At 44.2% G+C, this 17529-nt stretch overlaps 1 protein-coding gene across 2 annotated transcripts in view; it reads left to right on the forward strand.

Annotated features, from left to right (window-relative positions):
• SH3RF3 (SH3 domain containing ring finger 3) overlaps positions 1-15666 on the forward strand; it is a 244917-nt gene extending 229251 nt beyond the window's left edge. The window contains exons 9-10 of one of the 2 annotated variants that reach the window (XM_032100460.1): positions 2291-2628; positions 12420-15666. In XM_032100460.1, the coding sequence (XP_031956351.1) occupies positions 2291-2628; positions 12420-12588 (507 nt within the window). In that variant the 3' untranslated portion in view covers positions 12589-15666. The remainder of the gene's footprint in view (positions 1-2290; positions 2629-12419) is intronic. The other variant, XM_032100461.1, reaches the window with a different exon arrangement.
• The last annotated feature ends 1863 nt before the right edge of the window (positions 15667-17529 follow it).

Below are 17529 nucleotides of genomic sequence, written 5' to 3' on the forward strand. Positions count from 1 at the left end.
GCCAAGGTATTTAAATTAGAAGCAAAAATTAGAAAAGCTGCTACCACATAGGAATATTAATTGTTCGTTATACAGGGCTTTAGTTCACATGGTTACTTTGCATTTGCAAGGCTGCCAATTAAAGAGGCTCAAAGTGCTCACTGCTGCACAATAGCCGTTTCTCCAGAGCCCCACAATGGCTATTGTATTCTGTCACTGACCTTTGGACACCTTCAAATACATATTGACACAGGATGCTGGGATCATTAGAGCTGTTGTTTCAGTGTGCCACAGGGAAAGAAGAGTTTTGCAAAAATTTTATATAATGATGACAACAACAATATTTCTTAATTAGACAACAAGAGAAAAACTGAAGCATTTTTTCTGGTGTTTCAGGTGAATTGCAGAATGCACAATTTCCATACAGTCCCTTCCCATCAGGGAAAGAAGATATTTATCAGGGGCATTTGGTCTGCTTTCCTGTTGTTTCCAGGGGAATTTATTTAATTTTTTTTAACCTGCTGGTGCCATATGGCCAGGCTCCCTTAGCTACCATGGATTCTGCCTGGGTGAACATCTTCACAGGATGGATCCTTTCATCCTGTAAGTGCAAAACACTCTTTTAAGACATAACCAGTGGTATGCAGGAGACCAGGATCTGGATGCACATTTCAGACTCTGCTCTTCAAAAATCAGTGGACTTTGGATCTGTGACAACTGTGCTTCCTTTTATCTCTTCTGTGTCTTGACATCTAAGGTATTTCTGTTTTCTTACCGGTCCATGGCAGTTAAAGAGTGCAGACAAGAACTTTGGAAGCAGAGATACCAGATACTCCTAGTACATTTACTGTAGTAAATCCAAGCATCTTTTAAAAGCTTATATTTATTTTATTGTATCCTTTCTATTCTTTAAAGCTGCTTTGAGAAATTACTTCAGCAGTCAGAACATAAAAGAGCATGATTTTAAACCTTGCATGGGACATTTTGTCTACAGAGAATAAATAAATTACTGGCTTATATTTCCAATGAGTGTTCCTGCTTAAATATAGAGAGATAGTTTCTTTTCCATAAGTCTTGCCATTTCTGGGTTTGATTTTATCCCCTGGGATCCTATTATTGAGCAAATTATCAAATCCAGCTAAACCTCACAGCTTTGAGTCTCTGAAGATAGTTTGAGTAATGGCTTGTGCTTCTGACAAAAGAGTAAGAAATCTAATAGGCCTTTTCAGAACTTCTTGTATCATTTTTAAAAATGGAAAATTTACTGCACGGCATTGCTGGTTGCAACTCTAACCTAGCATTGTAGAGCATGTACCAGAGGATAGCCAGCTTCTACATACAAACCTCTAGCCAAAAAACTTTCAAGATCAAAGACAGTATTGGGTATTTGTGTGTGCTTGAGGTAAACGTGCAGCAGGATTTCGTACACTGTTATAAAATCCAAAAGGTCAGATGTGTTTCCTCAGTAATGCAGGCTAAACTTTTTTTTCCCCCATTAATTGAAAGGGTGCTGTTATCATCTTTTCATTTCTCTGTGTCAGAAACCGTTGTAGAACTTTGAAACCTCCCATGCACTGCCACTGCAATTGCCAATTGTGAATTTTGTGGTCTATCTTCAAACATCAAGGTGATACGTTTACCTTAACACATGAGGGGAAGTGACCCACTTCTAGGAGGGAGACACGAATAGTTATTGCTGTGTGATGCAGGATGTAAAGGGGAGCACATTCTGGAAAGAGGCATTAAACCCGACTCTTGTGCCTCCATTCTCCCTACTGTAAATCTGCATCAGGTAGTAAAAGGCAGTAATGAATTGCAGTAATCTCTTGCAGTGGGCTGGGATCTGAAATCTCTCCTCAGCCCATTGTGCTTCCCAGCAGAGGTTTTTAGCCATGGGTCCTGATTTTTCACTTGTGGGATATATCTCTATTGAGGAACAGGATTCTCCTTGAAGAGAGAGGCAGTGCTCTCCTTGCTATTTTCTCTGCATGGGAAGTTTGTAGCTTTGCTGTACCACTGTAGCTGCACTCCTTCTTTCAAAAGGCACATGATCACTGCCTGGATAGATTTGAAAATGGGGGGGGTAATCTTTGCAGTATGTTTGGTCCTTGCTCTACTGAGTTGAAGCCTTTTTTGATGGGGAGGGATTTTCATAGGATCTTTATTACAGAAAGCTCAAGTTCTACCTGGATCCATTTCTATGGCCGTATTGAGAGGTTTCCTGCCTCTCGACACTGAGGTTTTCCAAAACAAAAGCAAAGGGAGTTGGTATGTCTCCTCACTGCCCATGTTTTGTTTGGTTCCTTTGCAGAAGGAGAAGAAGAGCGGGCTGTTGAAACTTCTAGCAGGAGCATCAACAAAAAAGAAGTCACGCTCCCCACCATCTGTGTCCCCCACACATGACCCCCAGACAGCCATTGAAGGAGTTCTGCAAGGGGCAGTGGGGCCTGAGCTGTCCTCCCTCTCCAGTCACGGCAGAGCTGGCTCATGCCCTATCGAGAGTGAAATGCAAGGAGCCATGGGGCTGGAGCCTCTGCACAGGAAAACAGGCTCCTTGGATTTGAATTTTTCCATCCCTTCACCTGCCAGGCCACCCCTCTCTTCCATGGCAGCTATTCGGCCAGAGCCCAAGCCTTTGCCCCGGGAAAGGTAAGCTGTTTTTCTCCTGAGGTTGTCTGCATCCACGGGGAGCATTTGGAGGAGGGATGAAAGTTTAACTTGCTCAAGGGTTGTTGCAGTTTTGAGGTTCTATGGATTGACTGTAGGTGGCTCAGCTGTCTTTTAGGAAGACAGGGCTTACATGCCCTGTCCCATTGAAAATCAGTTGATACACCATGCAGGTTTAAAGAAGTGTTCAAGAGCACCTGTCCATGACAGTGTAGAGCCCTGGTCTAAATGTGGAGGACAGCAGTGCTTTCTCAGCCCAAATGGTGTAAATGCTGTTGGCAAATGCCACATTCTAAATGGGATTCCTGTATTTTCGCTTAAGGACTTGATATAGTATGTCTCATCTGGACATGTCCTGTTCTGCAATACCAAAGACTGTTTCAAATTCTTCTTGTTTAGAATACTTACAGATATGGCCATCTTCAGTGACCTGTTACCAAAAATTTAGCTCATTTCTAGAGAGGGATGTGCTGGTGATTCTGGAGTTCATTTCAGCAGCCTGCTCTGCACTTTGGTACCTTGGAGTAACTGACTTTGCAAACCTGAAAAAAAAAGAATAGGAACACCAAAACACAAAAGCAGGTGGAGAGAGAGGTAACTGACCAGAAAAGAGGTAGGGGGGTGCAGAAAAGAGACAATTCAAATCCACATGCAGAGTCACACTGGGCTCAGATAAATGTTTTCTACAAGACTGCCGTTTGAGAACTGGGAAGGGAATAGATAATACACAGCTACAGTGCTGTTGAAATACTTTACATTCAAAAGGTGATTGAGGAAAACATGTTTTTCACAAAAGCATTGAAGAATTTTCAAAGAGCCGTTCAGGGAACACTCTTGAGTTGGTATTTAAAGCAATTTTGAAATAACATTAAAATCACAGAAGTTGGAAAGAAACTAGTTTTGTCTGAGTGTATGAAAGAGACTGAAGGAAATGGACTGGGCAAGCCACCTGACCCTGAATCCAGTTGGGATCATGAAGTAGATGATGCATAATAAGGGAGATTACAGGACAATCCATAACTTGTACAGTGTTTTCCTGAATGAAGGCTGGAATTTGGTTGAGAAGCTGACAGCGACACCATAATACATTTAAACTTTCCTAAGGCTTCTGGTTTGTTACCATAAAACCTCTTGCTGAGCAAACTGTACACAACCAACCCAGCAGATACTAAGTGGATTGAAAATTAATTCACTGGCATCAAATCTAATTCTACATCAGAAATCACTAGAAAATGGTTATTAATGTATGTAGTGTAGCCCAACAAGAGTGGGGTCCTGAACCTGCACTGTCAACATAAAACCTTTCCTGTTGCAGAATGAGGAGTGAAGTGGGATGTGGGTGATGGGTAGGGCAGGTCTGTTGCTACAGAACTAATTCAATCACTAATTCTGGTGATGTGAATGCAGAGTAACAGTATATTTCAGAAGAGGATAATCTGATGCAAAGTGGACTCAGAGAACCATCATAAGAAAAATGGAAGATTTTAAACTATATACTTGCAATGAGAGACACAGTGAGCTCTGGCAGACCTGGTAAAGAGTGTAGGAATGGCATGGTAACAGTCTGTAGGAGACTGCAGTCAGGACAGACATGGGAATATTTTTACACTAGATTTGGCCTTTTTTCCAAAAGAGATGCTTTTGTTCAGGTGCAGCTGTTAGACTTGAAGCAGAAATAAATACAGGCAAATCCTTCAGCATCGTAATGAAGGCAGTGAGAGCAGACTACCGCAGTAGTCTCTTGCCCTTAAAATCCATGAAAAAGCAATTTAGTAAAAGGAGTGAAAAACCAATCCCTATTTAGGCACACTTAATTTGGTCTACATCAGTTCAGATTAATGCTATAAGAAAAGTTAAATCAATATAAACCAGATTTAGCACCAGTGTAACTACATCAGTGGGCTGCTGCACCTTTAGTTAAATGTAACCGTGAAAAGAAGCTGGGGAGTACAGCCTCTGATGTCTCCAGAGCTGGGTGTTAATACACTGCTCTCAAAGCTTTACTATAGAGAACTCTAGACACATTATTTAATATGCCAGGGCTAGTCCCATACCCTACAAATTTCTCAGTCCACCTGAGGGTGGTCCAGGTAGGGAAACATTTAACTGATGACTATTTTAAGTGGCAGAATAGAACCAGAGAGACAAAGGTTACCTGCATTCTCTTAGCTGTGCTGGATTCAGGAGCAAATAGATTTAGAGTGCTAAAACTGAGTAAATACTTCCAGCTGCAGTATATGGTGATAAGGAACTTACTCTGATTTTACGTATTTTGATTCCTGAGTCTTATATCTGAAAATAAGCTATAATTGAAGTAACCATAATTATACACAGCAGGCAAGATTCTTTAATTGATTTATGAATTAACTTCCATATCATTGGTGTATCTGCATTCCTTAACTGATCATATGGGTTTTTTCATGTCCATAATGGGAAATATTAATTACCTTCATGCACTAGGAAGGATAATGCTTAGTCCTGGAATAATCTGAGCAGATACATTAAACACTTGTCTGCTAGAAATTCATCCCACATCCATCTGTGCTCATTAAATCATCAAATTTCTCAGAAGTACCAAATTATATTTTTTTTAAAACAAATTATGGTTTTCAAACCACTTGTTCTTTTCACATCTGGCAATGGAGCAACTTGCATTCAACGTCACTCAGCTCCATATTTTGCTTGTTTGCATTTTGATGCATTTCATCCGCACAGTAGGAGCAATTCTCTGAGAAAGAAAAGGGAGGAGAGGGAAAAAAAGGTTAGATAAACAGATTCAGATGCTGGATGAAATTTTAAAAAGCTGCAAAGCATTTCAGTACACTTAGCTGTACTTGGCTTTCTGTCTCCCAACGCCCATCTGTGCACATAGAAACAGAGCACTGAAAGGTTGGAAGAAGTAGCACATTCCTTAATATTTACGGCATTCAAAATGAGGCTCATGCAGGCAGCAGAGCACCGCTACTTTTCCTATAGAGGTTGGCTTGCAGCTCCAGCACTCGCCACATCCAGGTTACTGATCAAACCCAGTGCACCAAGAGGTGCATTAAAGGGCTCTGATTGCTTGCAGCTCACTCACTGTTTAAGGGATGAATTGCCTATTCTGCTGCTTGAGAGTGCAGACCTTTCTGGGTGTTGCAGCCAGTAGGCAGAAAGGTGAAGCAAGCAAGCTTCACCCTCTTGGAGGTGCTATTAATGATTATAGTCTGTCTTTTTTTTTTTTTTGTACATAGAGAGGAAAACAATTTTATTCTTCTTGATATTCCAAAGCCTGGCTATAGATGACTGGATTAGGAAGGAAATTACTCCTAGCTCTCCTGTCATTTAGCCTTCATATTTGTCTGGTTTGCTGGGATAGTCAGAGCCCATCTCTGCCTTCTGGGTGTAGTTCCCACTATCAGTTTATAAAACCACATTCCTTCAGCTGCTCTCTGCCATAAAGCATCCAGCAGTCCAAGCAGCAGGGCAGAGAAATTTCCCAGGTGGTGTCCTTGTCACTTCATGTGGCAGTGATTGACTGCCAAGTGAATACCCTGTCAGGCTGTGTGTGCCCCACACACTCTTTTCCACCTACTGCTCCATCCAGTTTCTGCTGGTGCGAGAAACGGGACCAGTACAGGGACACACTGTGGTGAGGCAGGCACTGTGCCAGAGCCTTGCCCACATCCCCCTGACGGTGTCAGCTCACAGGAGGGGTGTGCTGTGTGCCTGGCAGCACCAAAACAAAATACTTTCCTTGCCACCCCCTTCAAGAAAATGTGACTGTACGTTAAGCAAAACAGGAGAGTTGAGTGTGCATGTGTGTGTGCGTGAGTCATGTTCCCCTCGCTGCCTGGCACTGTTCCCAGAGGCAAACCTGAGTAAAACATGTCACGCGTTGTTGACTCTTTTATAGTAACTGGCACTAACTCTGCCATGTTACATTGTGATAAAGCAGCTGTGGCCAGACTTACTGTCACGACTGGCATATCTGTACTGTGTTTCTATGGTTTTTGTGCAGCCTTCAACCAAGTCATAGCCACAACAGTGCTGCAGAATAAGATAGGAACAGTAAGTTTGACCCTTAAAATAGATCCTTCCATGTTTCCATGTATCTTTCTACAAATCACTGCCACATTAGAGATTGAGATCCCAATTCAAGGAAGCATTCAAGCATGTGCTTAACACCCATTGACTTCAATTTGCTGTGCTCGTATGTCTTCTTTGCCAAAAAAGAAAGCAGAAGAAGGGTTCTTTTCATTCCTGGAAAGTGATACTAGAGAAATGACCCAAGGAGTAATTTCTGACTGAACAGTGACATGCATGCACATGGTTAAATGCTTCTCTGAGTAGGGATGCCTGCCTTAGGACTGGGAAACTAGAATCAACCATCTCAGAAATTGAATCCTGAGATATTTCCAGCAGAAAGGTAAAAGACCCAACTGAGACTTGTTCTTCAAAGGCTGCTGATTCAGACACCCTACTACGGAGAAGCAGATTTTGGCTTGTAGTGTGCAGAGGTACTTTGCAGGTTCTGCAATTTACCAGTGAAAGGATGAAAAAACACAGCTCCACTGGTAAACAAGAGCAATGGCCAGCTGGGCTAGATGCTCCATTGGCACTGATTATCCATTTCCTCCAAAACTATTTGTGTACCCCTAACGCATAAGAGACCTGTTGGAGTCACAGGACTGGATTCACGCATCTATAGTGCACAATACTTTGAGAAACAGAACTTGCAGTAAGCATCCAAATTCAAGCACTGTAAATGGGATCACATTGGAGGTTAGCCCTGAAGACCTAATTTGCCTTACTGCACATTTTCTTAAGTTGCTCTAGTTCCATCAGTGTCCTGGATACACATATTTACTCAATGAGTGGTTTGGGGTTTTTTTTACAGTGTCCAGGCCTGAGTTCAGCCCTTAATTACTGATCAGTTCTGATCAATACTGTTCAGTGCCTGCCTGCACACTGACAGAGGGCCTGTATGAGTCATTTAGACCAGACAAGACTCCTACGCAGCCAGTGTGCATGAGATGAGTCTCTTTCTCTGTGGAAAGTGTGGCACGAGGCTTTGCAGCTGGAGGAGTAAGAGAAGCCACTTTCTCCACATCTGCACTACTCAGTGAATTTCATCATGGTCACTTGCTAAAGATATTCCAACCTCTGCAAAAGGTGGGGTGGGTCCCATGTCAGAACCTTGACTCACATCCAGAGTAGCATCTTGTGCACTAAATGAAGCAGGCATCCTATGGGAAAAATAGTATGCAGTCATATAATGGAAGATTATATTGCAAGGCAGCAGAAGTAAAGTCATGGGCAGTTTTATTTGCCTGTTTCTTCATCTCAGATGCATGAGTGTGAAACACTCGGGTTATTTCAAGGTTGTAGATGTCTTTATGTATCTACACACATGATATTTTTAATCATTTTGCTTCTTTAAAAGAAACAAAACCAGAACTCAAATCATGTGACATTTGTTTGAGGTTAGGAGTCTTATTTGCACCTACCAGATTTCAGTAGGAGTAGCAAATGAAGGGCTGGGTGGGAGAGGTGTTTCTTTTGACTGTGAAAACAAGTGCTATGAAGACAGGGGACAGTGGGATTGCAAGGTCTTCGCTGGCAGCAGAGGATGGACCTATTCCCAGCTCAGTGAGGTAATTGCTGCCAGGGTGCCCATCCCACCCTCAGCCCCAGTGCCAGCCCCTACTGATGCAGTCTCCTATTTCTTGGGATGCCGTGTCCCTGCCCCAGGCTCCCTCCCACCAAGGCTTTTTGCTCTCCCAGACTCAGCTCAGCAGAGCTTCCCCCCTCAGCAGCCATACCCACACTTTCTATCAGGGCTTCCAGTTTTCATCACAGTCACACAGTCGCATTTCTTCTTCTGCTCCCAGTTTTTCTCCCATCCACCTCCCTCTTCCTCCACCTCGTCCCTTTCTCTACCCCACTCTCCAGCTCCTTGGGGTTTCCCTGTCTGGGCAAAACCCATCCCCTGTCCTTGCTGATACTACTTGCAGCCTCTCTTCATGTATTATCTCTTGGGCACCAGAGACCCTTCCCAGGCCACTGCGCATCCTGGACAGTGGCCTCCAGGGATGAAGTGCTCAATCCAAGGATGCCATGGCAGCCAGCCCTGAGCATGTCCAACATCAAGTCTGTCCCGTAAGAGAAAAACAAAAGAGGGGCCCAGTGCTAAGAAAGGAAGAGAAATGCAACCTCTGAGGTCCCACAGAGCTAGGACAGCTTGGAGCATGAATCAGCAGAGATTTTACTTTCAGTGCTCATACAAGCCTAAACATGTGCCATTTTGGGGTGGTTTGAATGCATTTAACCTGGCTGAGAGTGGGTGATTTTCTGAAGGAACACTATCCCTGACAGACCAGTGAGACCACAGGATAAGTCTTTGCTCCCAAGTATGGGACCTGAGAGCAGTTTGTGGAAGTGCTCATATGGGTCCTGCTCGTGCTGCAAAACCCCTCATGTTATTCTTGGAAGTGATGAGGCTACTGGGCTGTATGTTGGACCCTTGGCCTGATACAGCCAACTACTGTGGAGAATTTGGGCCAAAATGATTAACATTTGGCAGAATTGTAACTATATAAGGCAGATTTACACCACTTACAACAGAAAATACCAAATATTATTAATAGTAGTCAGAGGTGGTTGCCACATTTGTCATCATAATTGTTGCCCAGCTAATTAGCATTTTGGTAATTTAGAGGTGTAATGTGGCACAGACAAAATTGAGAAGACTGAGATCCATCTAAAATGCCAAGCGACAGTTTGGTATAAGAAAACCTACAATTTTATAGCATATTCTTGAAAAGGGGACAGAAAGGGAAATAAAAATGGGAGCTATAAATAGAAGTATCCCGGACTGCCTTTTTCGGAGTGAGGGAGGATGTCTGGGAGAAGAGACCTTTTCTGCCAAAAAAATATGGCTAATAGCTGTCCTTGCAATTCCGTTCCGGAGGATAAGCGAGGCTGAGGTGCCACCTGGAGGTGCGGAGGGGCGGCACAGCTCCCTGTGCCAGCACACTGCCCGCTTGCTGCCCCTGCAGCCCCCACCGGGCTGCCTCTCCCAGGCCCTGCTTCAAACCTCTCATGGGGAAAGGCATCGCATCTTTTTCCATCTCTCACAGAGGAGCTCTTAACTGATTTGCAAGGTCTTTCGGAGCTGTTATTTTGTTGTTCTATCAAAAACCTCATCGGTGCTATCTTGTGAGGTACTGTAGTTAATTAAATTTAAACCGTAGCATTTAGGGTTTCCTGAATGGGAAAAAGTGCCTCATTTTGTAATGCAGTGACTGAGATTTATTTTTCTAAATTGCTAAGAAGATGCTGTGTAGAACCCCTTTTATGATGGTGGATGCATTCCTGTTGAGTGTGGTCACCTGCCTCCTCATGTGAACCATTTAGGGACTAGCAGCTCATCACTCTGAGGACGAAGCTTGGCTTTAAAAGGAAGGCTCTGTGCTTTTGGTATGACACGAGGTGCTGCCAGTCCCAGCTGGGTCTTTAGAGTGACCCTGCTCAAGACACCACCTTTTTCTGAGTTTCTGTTTCCTGACCTGCCAAAATGGTCTGTGAGTACCTCCACAGCACTCAACTCATATTGAGGTCCAACCTTTTTTCTTTCTCAAGGCCTCTTGAGTTCCTGATGCAGAGCTCCGATGTGCTGTGATTGTGCATAAGTGTAGTGAGATCTGAAACTTGGCATCATCCTAGCTGAAATTGTTCCACTCTGATAATTTAATTAATCAACACTGCAGCAGAGTGTTTGAAATAATGTGTGCATTCATTTGCATAATGAGTGTAATTGGCAAAGCTTCATAATATAAGTGTAGCAGTTCCACAGATGATAGCTTGATAGACCATTTTCCTGCAGCCAGCCAGCAGCACACGTTTCAACCCCTGTTATTTGCTTTTCCACAGAGGAGGGAAGTGACAACTAGATTTATTAACCAAGGTACAGAGAGGATCTGCAAATTTTTGATGGCACTTGAACATATATATTTTCCACGACCGTGTTGCTGTGTCAAGATAAAAAGGCCATAGTCAGGTGTTAGAACAGAGCCCCTGCTCCAAAGGGAGTTTAATGCTTTTCCAAGTAATGGGTTGTTTGGCTGTAGAGATGTCCAGACATAGCATCAAAGCTGATATTTCCAGTGTCAGGTCAAAGTGGAGTGCCGAGTTTCAGAACTGCAGTCACTAGGCACCTGAGCAAAGTCTGCAAGGAAAATGGGTGACTGCCACTGGAGAGCCCCTTGCTTTGGTACTGTCTCACTGGGGATGGCCTCAGGGAGTGGTCCACAGCCTCCAGGGTATGCCAAAGTCCCCAGGGGCAGGATATTATGTTAAATAAATACTCACCTTGTTACAGACAGGACTCAGGCATTGGTGGCCAGGCAGCAGTTGTGGATATATTAATTCTCAGGAGATGGGCTTTAGGTAATCAATTGGCAACTTTTAACTATCTTACTGTATTCATTACTTTGCAATTAGCAAGACAGTTATTGACTGTTAACCAAACACCAGATGACTGCAAAAGTGCTGAAGGTAAAAAACAATCGTGCAGTAGAAATATATTCCCTGCTCTGCACACAAGTGCGTTGATATAAAATGGCCCAGTCTGTGCTCTCTCAGAAGGATGCCTGCTGATAAGCTCTGAGTGCAGAATAGCTGTATCAGGCTCATACACATCATTACTTCATTGAAATGAAGTGACACTTGAAAACTAAGTTCCCAGAGAGCCCTGTGAATGGTTCAGGACTGGGGCTCCCCACTGGTTTGGAGAGTGCTTTGAAAGTCACTTGATATCTTTCCATTTTAGCTTGCCTTCCAGGTTTGAGGGACCCAAAGTACATTCTCAGGAAACATTATACGAAGAAAAATGTGAACTGCTTTAGCTAACATCTGCTGGTGTCACAGGCAGTGGGAGCACTGCAAACCCCATTTTTCATCATGAGTGGACAAGGGAAGAGAGCGTATCATATATCTGGACTTCTGTAAGGTCTTTGACATGGTCCCTCACAACATCTCTCTCTAAATTGGAGAAGGATGGATTTCGTGGGTGGACTATTTGGACAATAAGGAATTGGTTGAATGGTTGCATCCAGAGGGTAGTGGTCAATGGCTCAATGTCTCAGTGGACATCAGTGACAAGTGGTGTCCCTCAGGTGTCCACACTGGGACCAGTACTGTTCAATATCTTCATCAATGAGATAGATGGGTAGGTGGCACCCTCAAGAAGTTTGCATATGACACCCAGCTGACTTATGCCGTTGACACACAGGCTCTGAGCAACATGCTTGAGTTGAAAATGTTCCTGTCCCTGGCAGAGGGGTTGAACTAGATTACCATTAAAGTCCCTTCCAGCCCAAACTGCTCTATCATTGTATGATGCTATGATGTTCAGATGGAGCAGATGCAGAGCTGAATAAGACATGTTGCAGCAGAGATGTAGGATAGGATAAAGCAGCCAAGTCCTGGCACAGGCTCAGCACACAGCTGGGAGCAGGGACACCATGAGTGGTCCATCCATTTGACAACACACTCCTGCTTTCATGGACTGGCTCCAGAGTACGTCCTGGTCAATTCTCCAGCCAAGCTGTCCAGAAATTTCCACCTTACTCAGTTGTAGTAGAAAATGTAGCTGCATTGCATACAACTGTGTGTGAAAATGTAACTTACTGATATTTCCAAAAGTTTTTTCCCCAAGATCTCTGGTACTGGTGCCCCGCAGCTCCCATCGAGTGCAGACTAACCAAGTCTTTGCACTTCTTTCTCCAAAGGTACCGCGTTGTGGTCCCATACCCCCCGCAGAGCGAGGCGGAGATCGAACTGAAGGAAGGTGACATTGTGTTTGTGCACAAGAAGCGGGAGGACGGCTGGTACAAAGGGACATTGCAGAGGAACGGCAGGACGGGCCTCTTCCCAGGGAGCTTTGTCGAGAGCTTCTGAGGACGAATCGCCACTCTCTCAACTGAGGAGCTTTCAGGGGAAACCACATAGCACAAGAAGAGACAGCAAAGAGAAACTGGACTGATAACCACTGCCATTTTTATTTCCAAAGACTTCCCCCAGGCCCTTCAGTCTGCAGCTCTGGAGACATAGTGCCCCGCTGTGCTCCCGAGACCGTGTGCAGTGCATACAGTGGTATGTTGAAGTAGTGCCTTCCACCTGGAATCACAGACTGAAAGGATGCCCATCTGGACTGTAGTAACCGAAACTCTGGCTGTTAACCTTTTGTGTAAATTATAGAGAAGATATGTTTAAAAAAAATTAAGAGGAAAGCTGTTATATTGCTGTAACTTATTTGTCAGAGCTGCAGTGTTCTTATTACTGGCCTATGCAAGATGGATTTGAGAGTTCAAGGAGGTGTGCTAGGAAGCTCTTAAACTGGGATTTTGTTTTTACCAAGGGAAGAAGAGGGGAGGGTGGAGAAAACCTCAGCTAAAGACCAGTGCATCATTGTGCAAGTAAGAATGAGGAGTCCAAAATGTTAATGTCATGCTTTCTATATACCTCAAAGATATGCTGCGCAGGTTTGTCAGTGAGTGTGTTAGTACTCAGAGTCCCACACCACCCCGTGTCCTGGCACTGCTGCCAGGGAGGTCCTGGAGGAAGTACGGCTCCACCATTAAACTGTGGTTATTTGAGCAGAATCCCTTTTGCCTGTCTTCTGCCCGTATTATATGCAGCATGGATTTTTTGTCCTTCGGTATCACTTTCCATTGCTTTTTTGTACAACGTACCTTTTTACTGTAAGAATTGCTCTACTTTATATATATTCCTACTAGATCAGACATTTCCTCTTTTTCATACATCTGGTGCTATTTTTTTTAATCGTTAAAGATTTGGTTAAACAGAGAGGCTGCAACAAGATTTGCATTCAACATACAAAATTAGAAACGTACCTGAAGATTGAGATCAGACTGCTTGTTCTTGCTTCATAGAGGAAAAGAGAAAAAGCTGCATGGTCACCGATAAATACACCTGAGGGAGCTGCCTGTGCAACACACACATGCTTGCTCTCTCCTGCATATTTAGAGTGGCTGAAGATCCATGCTGAAGCACAGCGTTCTGTCTGGAGAGTGATAATGACTCCAGAATTGGAAGTAATTCCCAGAGGAGTCATTTTAATTGACTTTTTCATGGCAATAAGAAGAACACTGCAGGTTCTATCACACACAGGGACCATGGAGTTTTCCTCTGTCGTTGCATGACGGAGATGAGAGCTGGTCTGCGACAGCAGTAATTAGTGTTACGGAAATGTGATTTCTTACTGTAGAAATGTACAGTTCTGGAGACTGTTGGATTTCTTAACATCGTCAAGCTACAATACAAACTGTATCAGGCAATATAAGCTTCCATCTACCAGGGACTTAAAGGTGCAATAAATGTGAGTTTAGCCAGTTATTTGTATGAAAAAGAATGAGAAAAAAAAGTCCTAATGCAATTGTTGAGAGTATTTAAAAAGATGTCGGCTCTTGAGGAGTGAATCGTGTTGAAAGGCTTTTCATAGCTGTATCCATACCTTGCCTCTGACAGCAGCTGGCTGTTTGCCAAAGCCCACATGTGGTGGGTGTTTGAAAGCGTGTCGGAGGCACTGTAACCTGGAGATGATCTTATTAAAACGAAGAGGCCCGGTGGGTGAACATCATCACTGCGTTACCAGTATTTCATATGCGAAGGTGTAAGTTTTGTTTTCATTCAAGCCGTGTGTACTAGTACATATCAAAACCCATGTAAGTGAGCATTCCTATTTAAGTTCAGCTCTGTGACTTTGTAAAATAAGTTCTTCTTGCTGTCACATGTTAACAAACCAATTCCAGAAACACAGTTCATGGCCAAGTATAGCACTTTCAAACCAGGAGGCATCACTTTCAGGGTGTTTCTTTTTATACTTGATGTTGCCGCATTTGTTGATATTCCAGATTGTAATGAGTCAGTCACTAAAAATTTAGTTACTGTTGAGAGGAAATTGCCTTTTTATAACCAATAAGAGACCGAAAAAACGTCTTCTGGAAAGACTTGCTTGAGATTAGAGCCATATCTGTTCCACTTATTTGGTCCAGGTCAGAACTGGTGTCACTGCACCTCAAACAGTAAACTGCACAGTTAGGCAGTCAGCAATGCCAAAATGTGTGTTATTGATTCCAATAAAACTTCTGGGTTAGATCTGTCAGAGATGAGATTTTTTCTGACAACTTACAGTGGTTAAAACGCTCTTAAAATTCTGTTCCATGGTGTATTTACTACAGTCAGAAAAACGAAACAGGATGACAGCTTGCATGCTGCCTATTCTATTTAGCCAGATCTAAAATGGTTCCAGATTTCCACCTTTTTATGCTTAACTCTAAGAGGACAAAAGTTGGTGTGTGAGAGTATCAAGGAAAATGTCCAGATGTCATATCATTAAATCAGTGCTTTAAAATATATTTTGCAAGGAGGATGATGGTTTTTTAAATGGTCGACAACCCTTCCAGTCATACCTTCTGCTAGGAAAAATATGGGGGGGAGGGGGTGGGGAGGTGTTCTATTTTGATAGCAGCTGTTTCTGGGCCCTCTTTATTGCTTATCATCACAGTTTGGGTTACTGAGTAATCTTCTTGGACAAATCACTTCCATGCCAGGAGCACAAGTATTAAGGTGAACTTGATACAGCCCAGTGATACAAAAACATGACCCAGTGCCAGTCAGAAAGTCCTGGACTGAGAGAGGTTCGACTCATACTGTGGTCTAGTTTTTACCTGTCATGCCAGGAAAAGGGGGAGGAGAGGGCATCTCCATCTCCTGCAACAGGGCGGGGAAAAGATTCCTTCTGGTGGCCTCAGTTTGTAAAATGCCAGGTTTGTTCTTCTAGAAATGGGTTCAAGTAATTGAACAATTCCTTTGAACTTTGCACAGCTCAGAAAATGTTTTTGTTATACATTAATGTTAACGTGGTTTAGGAAATGTTGGCAGATATGAGTACAAATGAACTACAATGACTGTGTTTCTGATTCTTTAAATAAAATAAGTATTAAGGCAACATGACTGAGGTTTCTCTCTCTATTAGACAACGAGGTGAACAAGCAGCATAAGTGGCTCTGAGGTTTGCAAAGAAAATAGGGAAGACTCCTCTGCAAACCCTGTAGTTAGTTATTCCCACATAAATAAAAACCTGTTAGGGGTAAGAGATGTCTGAACAGGAGTCAGAATCTTTGATTCTTCTTTTGGCACATCTGGGATTTCTTCAAAATCTTGAGAAGTTAACAACTTACCTGTGGAGAAGAGGTGCATAGGTCCAGAGAAAGGGAGTGGGGACAGGCCAGGAAGAGGGAGCAAGGTGGCAAGGGTAAGGCTGTGGCAGAGAGGCTAGGAGGGGATGTGGAAGCAGAAAATTTGCAAGGAAAAGAGCAGCCTCTAATAGTGTTAATGGGCTTCAGGGGTGCTCTGAGGTCACAGGGTTGAGCAGGTTTGTAGGCAGAGGAAGAACCCTTTCCTCCTGCCCTGGGTAGGCTTGGGTGTGGTGCCAGCAGGGTCCATGTGTCCTCCAGGCAATGCACAGCCAAGGAACTGGGAGACAGGAAGAAGCAGGTTGTACCCTGGGCAACTGAATGCCCCTTAACTCAGGTGAGGGGTGTGAGCTCATTTTTGGACAAGGCCTGAGATTCCCATTCAGCAGCACAGTGCAGAGCATCTGGAGAAGGAACGTGAGTCCATGAGTGGGTCTGGTTGTGTTTGCCTTGATTTGGCTGGGAGGCACCTCTGGGAGAGGCACCCATGGGTGGTGATTCTTTGCACAGTTGGGAGCACATAGGGCAGGGAGGAGCGAGGCACAGCTAACGCACCAGGTCATCTGCATGGCAGGTGACATGAGTCTCTCTTTGCCACAGCTGGATCCTGACTCAAAATTCTGAAACATGGGAACAACTAGAATTTAAATGTGGGCAGGCAACAACTCTCCCTTGGCTAGGCCTTGCTGGCTGCCCTGCCTGGCAAGAAGTGTGGTGCCAAACGCTGCACAGAGGAGCCTGCCAGCTACTTCCAAGCTGGTCTGGAGTGCCAGTCGCCTCCACACTTTGCCAGGTCCTGTTCCTCTGGCATTTCTCAGTCCCCTGCTGCCAGCACATACCACACACCTCACCCAGCCTTCATACCACATGTTGCCCCATGCTTCTGCTCCAGTGCCTGATAGGAATTTAGGCCATGTTTTGAAAGAAAAATAATCATCGTAAAATTGTTCCTAAATGCTCGTGGAGAGCAGAACCACCTGGACAACATCTGCGGGGCTTTCCTGCAGCCAAAAGCTCTTCCTGACATCAGCAGCTCCTTATACATGGTGAACCTGGCAGCTACATGGCTTGGTTAGTTGATGCCAAACCAAATAAATGAGCTGTACTGGAAGGGAAGCCAAGAGGTGATACAGTCTGGAGAAGGCCGTGTCTTCGCGCCCCAGCCTTTCGTGTAGCAAAAATAACTTTCCACGTGGCCACAGATGTATTTCCAATCACTGGGGCATGGATGTCTCCCCTCCCTTCAGAAAACCACTCGATTTTTCTCAGTCACCAAGCAGCACCACCTGCCCCAAGGTGCCACAAAGGGGCCACAAGCCAGGACACCAAAGAGCTTGTACCAGGGTGGTTCCTTTGCAGCACGTGCCAGACAGCCTGTGTGAGTCCCCCACGTTTACAGTACAGCTCAGCTGCAGGTCAGCCCACCTCTACTTGGGTCTCTTCTTTGCTCCCTAAGGAGACCCCAGCAGCCCCAGGCAAAAGCAGCCAGCATCCTGCTGACTTGGCCAGGGAGTCACTCAAAGCTGTTTCCAACACAAATGGCTCTTCTGCACCAGCCAAGATGCAACACAGCGTTTTTGCAAAGGCAACAGGAACGGTCTTGCACACAGGATTATGAGCT

This window comes from Corvus moneduloides, chromosome 2, assembly GCF_009650955.1.
Source record: "Corvus moneduloides isolate bCorMon1 chromosome 2, bCorMon1.pri, whole genome shotgun sequence".
In the NCBI taxonomy this organism is placed as follows: Eukaryota; Metazoa; Chordata; class Aves; order Passeriformes; family Corvidae; genus Corvus; species Corvus moneduloides.